This window comes from Helicoverpa zea, chromosome 6, assembly GCF_022581195.2.
Source record: "Helicoverpa zea isolate HzStark_Cry1AcR chromosome 6, ilHelZeax1.1, whole genome shotgun sequence".
Taxonomy (NCBI): Eukaryota; Metazoa; Arthropoda; class Insecta; order Lepidoptera; family Noctuidae; genus Helicoverpa; species Helicoverpa zea.
The window spans coordinates 11,821,997-11,836,373 of record NC_061457.1 but is presented as its reverse complement, the minus strand read 5'-3'; the positions used below and the strand labels follow the sequence as shown (position 1 = coordinate 11,836,373).

The 14,377-nt window shown below is 35.5% G+C and overlaps 1 protein-coding gene across 1 annotated transcript; it reads left to right on the top strand.

Moving 5' to 3' along the window:
* Window positions 1–27: 27 nt before the first annotated feature.
* LOC124631330 (protein HIRA homolog) lies at window positions 28–14,263 on the top strand. The gene is made up of 20 exons (XM_047165675.1): window positions 28–160; window positions 240–413; window positions 841–1,005; window positions 1,399–1,556; window positions 1,967–2,075; window positions 2,419–2,579; window positions 2,970–3,138; window positions 3,610–3,704; window positions 4,002–4,172; window positions 4,741–4,889; window positions 5,685–5,846; window positions 6,501–6,711; window positions 7,067–7,169; window positions 8,054–8,173; window positions 8,555–8,701; window positions 8,964–9,060; window positions 9,542–9,673; window positions 10,179–10,303; window positions 10,586–10,677; window positions 11,041–14,263. The coding sequence occupies exons 1-20, from the start codon at window positions 124–126 to the stop codon at window positions 11,173–11,175; spliced, it is 2,712 nt and encodes a 903-aa protein (XP_047021631.1). The 5' UTR covers window positions 28–123; the 3' UTR covers window positions 11,176–14,263.
* The last annotated feature ends 114 nt before the right edge of the window (window positions 14,264–14,377 follow it).

Genomic DNA, 14,377 nt, shown 5'->3' with positions numbered 1-14,377 from the left:
CGGCGGTATGTTGATGCTATTCTGTCAGTGTCATTTTACTTTGTAATTAAATTTCTGGGAAAATAATTATTTATTTTGATTATTAACAGTTATTTTCTGTTTAATTTCATCAATATATCATAAATGAAGCTGTTAAAGCCCAGTTGGGTTAATCATGATGGTGAGTACACGTGTTTTTGTTGGTGAAAACAAGCGAACTTCAAGTGGGCATTTTCTATTAAAAAGTTGTATTTTTTCAGATAAACCGATATTTTCCGTTGATATACATCCGACGGGGAAGCGGTTCGCGACCGGTGGTCAGGGCGGGGACTCTGGGCGGGTCGTGGTTTGGAACTTAAACCCGGTTTTGTTTGAAGCAGTTGAAGTGGACCCCAATATCCCAAAGATGCTTTGTCAAATGGATAATCACTTAGGTAGGTTACCCTAAGTTATTTATACTGCAATTAAATATAATTTCATTTTACTCCAGTTTTATTTCCTTTTCATTCCAAGCTCTTTGAGATTTTGATGATAATATCTTTTTAAAACTTTATACATTTTCAATTTGAATCATGGAAAGTCACATACATTAGCACAAACTATATTTAATGTTCTACGCATTATTTACACACAATAACCAACATTACCTCCGAATCAATATAATTCAACAATTTAATTTTATTTTAAAACCAGTTACATATATTTTTCATCTAAGTATTTATCTGTATGCCCTGTTTTAGTGTTATAAAAAAGTCAAAAGGAGGTTTAATTGTACATTACAAAGAGTTACCAGTATGCGTTTAAAAAGAATTATCAAACAGACATACTTGTATTTATAAATTCTTTTTCTGTTTTTTCTAGCTTGCGTGAATTGTGTGCGCTGGAGCAACGGTGGTAAATACCTGGCATCTGGTGGTGATGACAGACTGGTGATGGTGTGGGGGCTCAGTGTTGCCGCTAATGCTACGCCGGGCAAGCACAAGGCCGAGACTTGGCGATGCTTGGCTACGTTAAGAGGACATGCGGGTTTGTGTACAACTATTATATCGATAATTAATTAAATTGCTCAGTATTGCAAATTGTGTAAAGATATTGAGTGTGAAATATGACTAATATTTTTATCATAATATTATGCAAATTAGATCATTAATTTGTTTTTAAAGGCACTTAGTTTAATTCATGTTATATGAAGGATGAGTGCCCATAGCACTTTTATCTATATTATTGTCGCTGATAATATGTATTTACTAACAGTAACAAATATATACTCTATATTCTGATCTTTAAATATTGGTTACTGCCAAAGTTTACCCTTTTATCCAGTCATGGTTATCCCTGATCTGAATATTACCATAAAAATGTTACTCCTTAGGCTTCTTAACCCAGTAAGTTATTGGATTGGTTCCTCTTCATCACCAGGTGATGTGTTAGACCTAGCCTGGTCTCCGCTAGACAAGTGGCTGGCCAGCTGCAGCGTGGACAACTCCATCATCATCTGGAACGCTGAGAAGTTTCCGGAAATGGTCTGTGTATTGAATGGACATTCCGGACTTGTGAAGGGTGTGGCTTGGGATCCTGTGAGTATTGTGTTTTTTTAGATGTGTAAGAAAACCCTCGAAAACGATACATAATTTATTTTTTAGGGTTCTGTACCCAAAGTGTAAAACGGGACCCTATTGTTTTCGCTCCTCTGTCCATCCGTCCGTCTGTCACCAGGCTGTATCTCATGAACCGTGATAGTTAGAGAGCTGAAATTGAACTGAAAACTAGAATAAAATAAATATTTTGGGGGGCACCTATACAACAAACGTGATTTTTTTGTCCGTTTTATAAATCGGTACGAAACCCTTCGTGCCCGAGTCGGACTCGCACTTGGTCGGTTTTTTAAATAAATGAAGGAATTTTTAGGAATATATTGTTGTTATTCAAGATTGCTTGATTTATGTGCCTGAATAAATTATAAAACGAAATTGTGTTTGTTCCACAGGTTGGAAAATACCTAGCATCACAATCAGATGATAAATCACTGAGGGTGTGGAAGACGGCAGACTGGGCGCAGGAAATTGTCATCACGGAACCATTTGAGGAGTGTGGAGGTAAGTTTCATTAAAAGTGAAATTTTAAAAAGAAATTAAAAGACCTCTAAGGGTTGTCCATGGAAATCTCTTTATTTATATAACAGTATCAAAATCCGGTAAGAAACAAAAATCAATCTATTCATTTTATTGCTTACTAGCGACCCGACCTGGCTTCGCACGGATGCAATGCTGATACTAAATTCACTACATTTCACATCTTAACCTTCCTCTTCAATCTCTCTCGTCTATTAAAATAACCAAAATCCGTTGCGTAGTTTTAAAGATTGAAGCATACAATATAGGGATAGAAAAAGCGACTTTGTTTTGTCTATGTAGTGAAGCTATGTAATTTCTTCTCCAGGAACAACCCACGTGCTCCGTCTATCGTGGTCTCCGGACGGGCAGTACGTGCTATCAGCTCACGCCATGAACGGAGGAGGTCCCACTGCGCAGGTGGTGGAGAGAGACGGGTGGAGATGTGACAAGGACTTTGTGGGTCATAGGAAGGCTGTTACTTGTGCTGTGAGTATGAGAATCTGACAGATGTGTTGTTGCTGTTTTTTTGTGGCGTTAGTGTGACACAGTTGGTGAGCCAATATGACAAGTGTATGCTTGTCTACTCTGTAAAGTGTTACATAATACAATGTGTAAAAATTATCATGTCGGATTCGAATTTTATTATAAAAACATAGAACTATGATTTTAGTCATTTTATGAAATACTTACAAGAAAGTTTTTTTTTTTTCATTTCATTAATGGAATCTCATCTTTTTAGAACAGTCTGTGTTACCTCGTCATAACCAGATATTTCATCTAGGTACAACTTAAAGTAAATTCTTGCATCCAGACACAATTTTCTACTTCCCACAACATGAATCAAACATTAAAAATTTACTATAATTTGTTTTCCAGCGCTTCAACAACAACATATTCGTGAAAGAAGGCAAGAAGTGCTGCTGTGCCGCCGTGGGCTCAAGAGATCGGGCACTCAGTATATGGCTGACGTCATTAAAGCGGCCCCTAGTTGTCGTACATGATCTGTTCAGTGACAGTGTGCTGGATTTGTCTTGGAGCTCTGATGGTAAGATATGCTAATATAAAGTAGGTTTTATACCCTACTACTCATTTTCTAGGATTTATTTAATGTAAATACGGAATAATGTAAGGCAATTTCGGAGACCATATGACAAAATATATGTAATCGTGCGTTACCTAACCAAAATGTAAGCGCAAGTTATCTTACCAAAATATAAGTGCAAGTTACCTTACCAAAATGTAAGCTCAAGTTACCTAACTAAAATGTCAGCGCAACTTAGTTTTATAAAATTTTAACGTAAGTTACCTAACCAAAATATAAAAGCAAGTAACCAAAATGTAAGTGCGAGTTACCTTACCAAAATGTAACCGCAAGTTACGTTATCAAAGTGAAAGCGCAAGTGGCCTTACCAAAATAAAAGCGTAAATTACCAAACCAATCTGTAAACACAAGTTACCTTACCACAACGTAAGTACAAGTTACCTTGTTTTACCTAATTGAATGATCTTTGTTCAGGTCTAAACCTGCTGGCATGCAGTTCGGATGGCACGGTGGCTTGCATACAGTTTACCAACAAGGAGATTGGCACACCACTTACTATTGAAGAAAAGGTAAGTTTAACATATTACTGACTACATGACCAAATATAAAATTAAATTGAGTATTAAGTTTACTAAATAATACTACATTTGCTAATAACATTTTCAAGAACTTTAATCACTACCTACTCACCTTTACCGATTTCATAAAAGGATGTTTCTCAGTTTGACATGCATAGAGTACCTATGTATGTTTGTGCGCGATAATCTCACGTTTGGCTGAACCGATTTTGATGCGATTTTCAGCATAGTATTTTTCAGAATTTGAGGGTTTTTTTTTAATGTAACCTCCAATTTTTATCCACCCAGAACGCGTTCTACGAGAAGATCTACGGCAAATGTTTAGCCAATGAGTCAGGGGGTGATCTCTCAGCCAACTTGCTGGTGGAGTGTCCTGAAATCCTGCTGGCCAGGGAGAAGCAGGAAGCCAAGAAAGAGGCAGCTAAGGAGGAGACCACGCCCAAGAGTGATAAGTCTCAGGTAAGTGGGGATGAGGCTTGAGATACCCGTGGCTGTTACTTGAAAGTAGTTCCTCCATTTTTATGAATAGTAGGTCCTCTTGGGCTGCCGTTTTTTAGGAGTAGTTCCTTGAGCCGCCATTTTTAAGAGGAGTTCCTTTGATTTATTTTTTAAGAGTAGTTCATCGGGAAGGTATTTTTAAAGAGTGTTCCATGGGCTGCCAACCTTGTTCCATTTGATAAGACTGTTACAATATGAGCAGTATTGTGGCCAGATGTAACAAGTTCGATCTCATTCTCATTTTAACAGTGTATAACATTAATGGTGAGATTCTACCAAAATTACATGTCGCGAGTTCTTCGTGAGAGTCTTCTCGCACAAAGGTAGCAAGTTCGTGAAATTTTAGAAGTGTTACCCTGTAATTAAAGCTACTCAGCTACTTTAGCTCGCTACAGCGTGTAAACCTGAAGAAAAAAATACATATAGGTAACGCACAGTGGTGGCATTTCACTATTAGATTTGCAATTAAACTTCAACAATGTATATATCCTTCGAATACATTATCATGACTCAATAATTCTCTTCACAGCCGAAGAGTCTGCTCAGTCCTTCAGCAGGGTCCAGTGGAACATCTTCGACCCCTCTAAGACCTATGGACAGACAGATAGAGACCCGCACTTCTGACGGCAAGAGGCGGATCACGCCCGTCTTTATACCGCTCACACATGCTGATGCTAAGTAAGTTTTCTACATGGTATAAAACATAGTCGCTTTATCTGTCCCTATATCTATATGTACCTACGTCCCTATCTCTCCGTGACCCTATGTCCGGTTAAGGCCGCCAGTCCACCGAAGCGTAGCTAGGCTGCGGAGTGGAGAAACTAAGAAATATTAACCAATAGGATTGCACAAAATCTCCGCTCCTCAATCATATTGGTTAACATTTCTCAGTTTCTCCACTCCGTTTCTCACTAAATCTTCAAAACAACGCAACCGATTTTCATGTGCTTTTTTTAATGGGTAGAGTGATAAAAAGGAAAGTTTATATGTATAATAACATACATTAAATAGTGGGGAAATAGTGTTATCCCATGCGTAGCCGGGGCGGGTCGCTAGTATTATAAAAAACACAGTATTTTTGTTTGTAATGGATACAGTAAGTCTGACAGCAGTCTAACCAAGGGGTATTGGGTTGCCTGGGTAACTGAGTTGGTTTTAGGTAGGTATATTATTGAAGTATTTTTTTATAAAAAGTAAAAGAAAGACATGTTATTTTTACCACTTTATATAACTTTACGTAAATATTCTATCACTATAAATGCTTAAATTCCTGATATAACTTTACTTGATTTGTACTTGAATTACTGATGTAAAACACGTCTCTGTTTCTTAGTTATCCACTTATTAAGCCGTGGACAATAGTGTGGGTTATATGTTGAACTATTTATATTTTAAAACTTATAGTTTAAATTTTAACATGTAACTGTTTTTTGTCCCCAACAAATAAAATAAAAAATAAAATAAAATTTCCAGCGAGTCCCTAAGCTCTCAGCCTGGAGGTACAGAGAATTGCTTCAGCACATCTTCTCAGAGCAAGTCGCGTATCAGAGTGGAGGTGCGAGACGATATCGTCATACATCCGAATGTCAGCAACCACGCTACTTCTCTGCAGAATAACTCCAGGACTAGTGATAAGTATGTTTATATTTTTTAATGGGGGTTTACTTTTCTCTAAGAAATAGTAAAGGAAATTTGAAATGTGTTCAATGGCTGACATTTTAGGGTCTTAAATTAAGACTGTAAAGTGTCTGCTACTCATCGGAATGGCTATGGAAATGATCTAATTTGACCCTGCTTAGAAGTGCGGGACGATAAAGTCATACATCCGAATGTTAGCAACCACGCTACTTCCTTGCAGAATAACTCCAGGACTAGTGATAAGTATGTTTATTATTTTTTTTGTGAAGAGTGGTCAGGTGTAATGATTTTTTATGTGTTCAGTGACTGATGAATCTTCCATTTTAGTATAATTTTGTCACTCATCGGAATGGCAATAGAAATAATACATTTCCCCTAAAATATAAATTCTCCTTAATAAGTAAATTGTCTCTGTTTATTGTGTAGTTAAAAAAAAAAAAATATTTTTGCACCTTAAAGTCGACAAAATAAGATTCAAAATAAGAACATTTCTGAAAATGGATTTGTAAATTATATTTTTTATCAAAGTGCCCTCGTCGAGAAAAACACCATTGCCGGGTAAAAACAAAAGTAAAACTTTATTCTCATACAGAAAAATTAAGAAAATATAACCATGTACGTCAATAAAAACTTCGTCCAATTATTATACAGTGGTCTAGACCAGCGCCTACGCAAGCGCGGCGCCGCGTGCCTGCCCGGGCCCCGCGCCGACGACCTCGCCGCCAAGCGCGGCTGCGCGCCCGACGCGCCGGGGGCCGCGCCCGCTGCCCCGGGGCCCGCGCGCCTGGGGCCCGCGCTTGCCGCGCCCGCGCTCGGCACGGCCGGCCCTGTCGTCAGAGCTGCTGGACAGCTGCGTCTACAGGTATGAACGACGTTGACATTTTTATGTCATTTTTTTTATATTGTTGTAATTTTTTTAACAACTTCTTTGACGATGTATTTACGGCAGTATCCCAATATTCTATCTATTTACTTTCAGTTCGCTATCTATGTATTGTTCTGTTTAATAGACATAGGAAATTCGCATTACTTGTATGGAGTTAATGCCAAATTCTATCTCATATAAATAAAACGACATAATAAAATATTGAGAATAATTGCTAGTAAAAGTATCCAATTAACTTTTTGTGTTTCTGAAGGTTGTACAAATTCTCCTCTTTTGTCAGATTCTAATCTTTTAAGATGGCAAATAAATAAGTTAAAACGTCGATATGTAGGTGGTGAACAAGGCATGTAATACGCAGTACGGAACATTGTCACGGCTACAGTTGTTACCAAACAACTCCGCTTCCAGCGATCCTGTGTGGGAAACTTATTTAGGTACGTGACTTTATTTTTTTTTAATCTTTTTATTTTATTTATTAGTAAAGGAACGTCAATATCTTCTTTGTGTAAATTATCAAAAATAAAAAGTAGTAACGAGAACTTAATAAATCATATTCAATTATTTGCCAGAATATAGGTATTGACGATAAGGTGGTTATAGAAATGTTGAAGAATTCTAGTATATTCTATCATTTTGGCATGCAAACATTTGATATGATGTAGTTCATCATTATACAACAGAAAAATATTAGCTTTAAGTTGTACATGGCGTATAGTTCGGCCATTCAGAGAATGCGTTCCTGACACGTCGCGATTGAACTGACGACGTAACTTTGCAATGGCGTTGCAGTTACGATAAAAATATTTTTGCTGGTTGTTTACCGTTTTAACAATTGCGGAGCATTAAAACAACATTATTATATCAATAATCAATGAATGTTATTACGTCGTCAGTTCAATCGCGACGTGTCAGGAACGCATTCTCTGAATGGCCGAACTATAGTAACATTCATTTAATGCAGTAAATTTTTTTGAAGCTTGTTTTGCATGGCTAATGTGTTATGTGTTTCGGATGGCACGTTAAACTGTAGGTCCCGGCTGTCATTGAACATCCTTGGCAGTCGTTACGGGTAGTCAGAAGCCAGTAAGTCTGACACCAGTCTAACCAAGGGGTATCGGGTTGCCCGGGTAACTGGGTTGAGGAGGTCAGATAGGCAGTCGCTTCTTGTAAAGCACTGGTACTCAGCTGAATCCGGTTAGACTGGAAGCCGACCCCAACATAGTTTGGGAAAAGGCTCGGAGGATGGATGTTTTGCATGGCTAACTTATTTTCGAAATGTTTGTAATGATGCTGATTCTGTATTTGTTTGACTGTCCAGGCTCGACGGTGACGTGCATAGCGTGCGACGTGCGCTGGGCGGGCGTGGCGTGCGCCGACGCCACGCTGCACGTGTGGCAGCTGGCCAGGCATACCGCCACTCGGGCTCTGCCACCTCTGGGTAAGCCCCAGCTTGCTTATATAGAGTTGCAATACAACTTTAGAATTTATTACAAAAGCTCAAAAATAAAAACTCATTTATTCAAAGTAAGTTGAAAATCAGCACGTTTTTAAGGTCAAATTTACAAAAGACAGCTCTGTGTTTTTACTGGGAAGAAAAAGTGGGATAAAAAAATATTGATTTTCAAATAGTTATACTTGCTATTATCCATTATTTACTTAGTAGTTCATATTTATACCTAGTAAATAGACACATACACATATTATTATTTAACAAATATAACAAGGGTTAGTCACAAGTCCAAACACGGGGTAAGAATATAGTTCGTATAATAAAAATAAGTAGGGCACAACAAGATTAACTTTAACCTTTCCATTTCAGCGCTAATGTCTCAAGCGGCAAAGTTAACGCTATCAGGCGACACATTAGCCGTTGTAACCACATCAGCAGAGTTGGCGATGTGGGACTTAAGCACCGCCACGTGTGTGATCCGACCTTTATGCTTCCGGTCCCTGCTGTCTCATGGAGGTAAGATAGTAACTTTATTAAAAATGTTGTAATGGATCCTGAGAAGTAAAACAATTTATTTAATGATTTCTAAGAAAATTCTAGATGGTTTTTGGTAATATTGTAATTTACTTAATTTATCATATTCAGGCTATTGAGACCCTTGTAGAAATTAGGTTCAACTGAAACATAATCTTCAGTATTAAAGAAATTGTACATTAATAAGAGTGCAGTCAATTTATCATTTGTAGTTATTTAATGATTTCCTATTTTATTATTACAGTGACAGTAACAAACTGCTCTTTACTGGACGATGGTAACCCGATGATCTCACTCAGCAATGGCAAGAGTTATATTTACAGTAAAGAACTTTGTGCTTGGTAAGTGATGGTCACTTATTTGTATAGTGCTGGACAAAATATTGATATGACGCAGTCATCTGATACAATACTGGATAACCACATTTAATTGAATGAACAAGCATCACTTAACGTCCTATTAGTTAACTAATTGTAACATAGCCCTTTGAAAGTCAGCGACTTTGTCTCGCATAAGGATGCAGCATCATGCTGATCGAGAGCTGTATTTTTTAGTTTTTAATTTATATTTACTGCGTATTGTATACATCTTCAAGTGCCCAATAAAACGCATTTTTTTTCTTTCTTTCAATAGACGACATTCGGGCGCATCGTCTACAGAAAATATAATGTTTCTAAAAGTAGCGAGTAGCACTTTCGTGCCAGTAAAATTCGTGCGGATTAACTAGTAACATGACATTGACATGATGGCGCCTGGAGAACTATTTATATAAATACAAGAATGATATATTTATTATTATTTAGTGGTTGTGGTACATGGCAGGGTGGTGTGGGCGGATGCGTGTGACCCGGTGTGGCGCTGCAGCGGCGCGGCGGCTAACGTCCGCTCGTCGAGGACTTCCCTCTACCCACTCGCTAAAGTTAATAGGACTAGACCTACTTCTTTTACTAACAGGTATTTTGTGGTTTTTTTGTTAAGGGTTGATTTTTTGGTCTTCGATATTATGAAATCCGTGATAACTAAGAACCTCTTCTGGAACACTAGATTTCATGTAAAAAACTGCATCTAAATCGGTTTATCCGTTTCATAACTATGGTTCAACAAACGGCTTACAGAAAAAAAAGTATAACACTCCTCTTTTGCATCGGAGGTTAAAAATGTGGGTTTTTAAGCGACACTAAAGTACCCCTCTTTTCATTGAATCTTAGTTTAATTGGAATTTTGCTTAACCATTGATGAAACTCCGTCAAATCGTTTAATTTATTTAAATTAAATTAGGTAACAAGAAGAATTGAAGAGTTCTCGATTTTTGCGTTGCTATACAGTCAACAAAAAAATTACAACCCACTTTCCAAATATCAAGTTACAATTTCAAGATTTTATTGATATATTTTTTGCCTAATAATCCTTACTAAACCTTCAAAGTCCCCACAAATTAACATCACATTTCTCCTAACAGTAGTTACAGGAGCGGTGCCGCCCGCAGCTGGTTGGAAGCGCAGGTGTCGTCCAGCCTGCACCTGCGTCGGGCACAGGACTACAGACATTGGCTGAATGCCTTATTCGCACATCTTGTTAACCACGGTACGAAACAAAAACATATAATTTTTATATGAAATAGGCTCATGAGAACTATTTCGAAACGTTATGCTAGCTGCACGGTTCCAAAACTTGAGGCTAAAAAGTGTGCAACTTTGCTAATATTCTATATTTGCTAATATCAAAAGTAAAAATATTATTTTTTTCAAAATAATTGAAGATTTTAAAAAATGATACCATACTTACTTTTTAAGTACCTACTGTTATTTCAAAAAAATCTAAGATAAACGGTTTGATAACAGACTAAGGTATTATTGTTGTTTTCAGGTACGGAAGACCAGCTACGGTCTATACTAGATGACATGATGGGACCAAGTCATTGTACCTCTACACCTAAGAAATGGCAACCCACTATACTGGTATGTATTATATTTTAAATAAATTCTTATTCATATTTTAAATAAATTCACTCTTTCATAATTTTACACAAATCTAATTTTTCATGTTTTGTGACTACGCAAAAATATCGTCTCTGCATCATAATTGTAGAATCTAATGATAGCATGTGGAGTTGAAAAATTCTTTCAGTGCTAAATGGCTCCTTTATCGAGGATTGCTATAGGCTTTTTGCCCAGGCGCGCGGAGTAGTTCCCGCGGGAAGCGGGTGAAACCGCTAGCGTAATAATATTAAGTTGGCATTTTTAAAATACATATCCCATTTTTGTCATGCCGTAATTACCATCAGGTTAACTCAAATAATATGTTAATATTTATTTTTCCAGGGCATAAAGAAACACGAGCTTCTAGAAGAGATGTTAGCACTCCTAGTTCGACAGTTACGCTGGCAGAGAATGTACGCAGAATATTCCGACCAACTGTCAGAACTGAAAGTCCATACCGTTGTCAATGGCCACTGACAAGAAAGGAAGAAACACAGACATCTGGTAGAAAACATATCTATACGTTAGAAAGAAATATCGATAAAAATGTACAGTTCTAGATATAGAATAGTAGATAGATCGGCAATCGAGTGATTTTTCAAAAATGAAATAGATCGGTTGAGCGCATTTTTCATGTGTGAGTAAATATGTGTTGCTTTCCTCAACTTAAAAATGGGTATTTGAGCCGTTGAAAACATTAAAAACATTTTTAAAAATATAGGTTTTGTTGTTAAAATTTTCGTTTGATACGGGGCCGCTACAGGCCTTTAAAGTGGTCATTTTTCGTTCTCATAACACAAAGTTGTATGTCACGTATTGCCGATCTATCGAACGGTAGTGGGATCCTAAATCTATGTGTTCAGCACATTAAATGATTTGAAGGAAGAGACCATAATGTGTCTTATTGTAAGCTCTTTCGATTCTTAGAAAGGTTTTTTTCGTGATTATGAAATGAATATGTAATTCATTCGAATGATTATAATGTATCGATATTTTTACCTTGATTGGCAATGTCGATATTAAAACGATGTATGTATTAGTTTTTATCGATACTAACCTAACCGATGGCAGAGCAGCACTAGCTGTATGTATTCACAGTTTATGATTTACTGAATATTTATCAAAATGATGCTGTATGTTTAATTTTTGTAGTTGATTGATGGACTCATATTTTTATCGATGAAAATCTTAAAATCGTCTGATGATCTTATTTTTTTTATTTTTCTATAAAAAAACTAAACACTCTTTCACTCTTTCTCACACAACTTATCTTAGTCCAAGATTAGGACAGTAAGATAGAAAAAATATTTTATGGTTATGGCTGCCTATTGTTTACTGAAAGGACTGCCTATAATGTAACTTAAAACCTTGTTTTTTTTTTGTCTAAAGTGAACACATAATTTGAATGACATCACTAGTCAATTTGTTCTCCATGATGAAAAATTTATTTCCCAAAAATGGATGAGGTTTGAGAAAATTTAAAAATATTTGGTACATCATGATTCCTAAATAGGATAGAAAATTATGTCTATTTAGAACGTAATGTTATTTCCAAAACGTTTTGTTGTGAATTAGGAATACAAAATCGTTGTAGTAGATATTTGGTGAATATTCCGCCTTACACTATTTTATATGTTACCTAGTTCATAAGTATTTGTAAACTGCGTTCAATGCATTTTATGTTATTGCATCTTGTTTTTGCATTAACATCTTAAAATATGAATGTTTTAATTCAAAGAGCTGATATAAAAAATGTGTTAGGCTATTATAATTTTCTAGGGCTGAGTTGTATCATTTAACTATAACGATAACTAAACCATAACTAGCCAGATCAAATAAACGATTTGATAGCTGAAAATGGGTATAGAGTTATCATTATAGTTAAAACTTGCAACTGAGCGTAAATATTTCATTAAAAATATGATTTAAAAGTAAAGTAATTCTACATAGACAAGAAAAATGTATTTGATGTTTAACTACGTAATAGGTATATTTGATATCTGTTGAAAAATATACAGATATGAATTTCAGTACACAACAACACCATACAGTTGTGTTCATATCATCTTATGAAGTAGATAGAGTATTTTAAGGTACTTTTAATGTCGTGGTACTATGAATGTAGAAAGTGGTCGATTTTTCCAAAAAAATGGTGCAAAGAAATAAATGAAAAATTTAGAAAAACATATGTTGCATTATAAAAAATAGCTTCATCTGAATGCTTGAATCTTAAAATGTCGAAAAAATTGTATCCCAATCAAATGGAACTAATCTTATGACCACGATTTAGTGTTAGGAAATCATAACACCAATTATGTAATCGTTAATCGGTTAAATTTATAAAAATATATGTGCTAACTATAAGGTTCTCAGTGAATAGTTTGTAACTATGATCTATAGATACAACGTAACGTATAATGTTCACTTTTCAGTTATATTATTATGTATCCTCCTTTTTAATGTAAAATAGGCCTGAAAATACCTAAATGTGCTAACCATCTGATGATAAAATTGAAATTATATTTGAACGGCTCAATTATGTCAATGTAAATGTTTTTATGTGTTTAAGAAATAAAAGATATTGTATCTGCTATCTAGTCAAATTGGTTCCCTAACTAAAGTATTATGTACTAAAATTTGTACAATTTTACAGCGCCGAAGTTATCTAGGCTAGGTTTCTTTGACGAGTGTAAACGTGTCAATTTTGTCGCCACACGAAATCTTTGCGGAATATTGCAAAGAGTAAAGATATTAATCTGGTTGTGTATTATTATGTCATAAATAACAACATCGATTGAGTTAAAATATTCGTGATTGGAGTCAGTCAACACTTAAAAAATTCGTTAGCTGTATCACTCCCGTCTCGTATGAACTGTTCTGTGCATCCAGATAGAGAGTACTAGCCATCCTATTTGTTTTCAACACAAACTAGTACCTACATCTTGGCTAGCGCGTTCAAGCAAACACTGCCTTTCTCAATATTGTAACTAGAATTAAAGTGATTAATTGAGAATTACGATTTTATTGTATACTATGATTTTTATTATATTGTTTGTGTGTGATCTAGAAAATAATTGCAAAAGTGATTAATTGTAATTTTTCATATTTTATTGTAATTTTATCTATGTATCCGAATTCTTCAAACTCCCAATCTTCCAATAAATAGTTGAATATTCTAGGTGTCTAAGTTTATAAGGAATTCAGAATAATCCTGTACCGTAATGTAGACTGCCAATATTAATGATGAAATAAACAATTTATTTACAGCTGAAAAACATTTCCGAGTCAAATTAATTATAGAAAAGTCACAGATGCTGACAAATTGTAAATAAAAATAAGACCTTATCGAAACTTAGCAAAATTATTATGTTTTAGTAGGTACATTTCTCAGTTTTGTATAAAGTCAATCAAGAGAAGTAATACAAAATGATAACTTGGAACTTAACACTATTCGTATCTCTGAATGTTTATCAATAGTGCCAATTTATATATTTTGTGTATATAATCTAATAAAACCGCACAGCAAGACTGTTTTGTAGATTTAGAAATAAATGTATTTCAACTACTTTTGTGTTTTTTTAATAACTCGACTAGTAATTTTAATGATAGGATAAAAGTTATTTTTCAGAGTAGGCTGAATCAATAATTTTCGAAAGTCAAGTTTACAAAAGGTAGCACC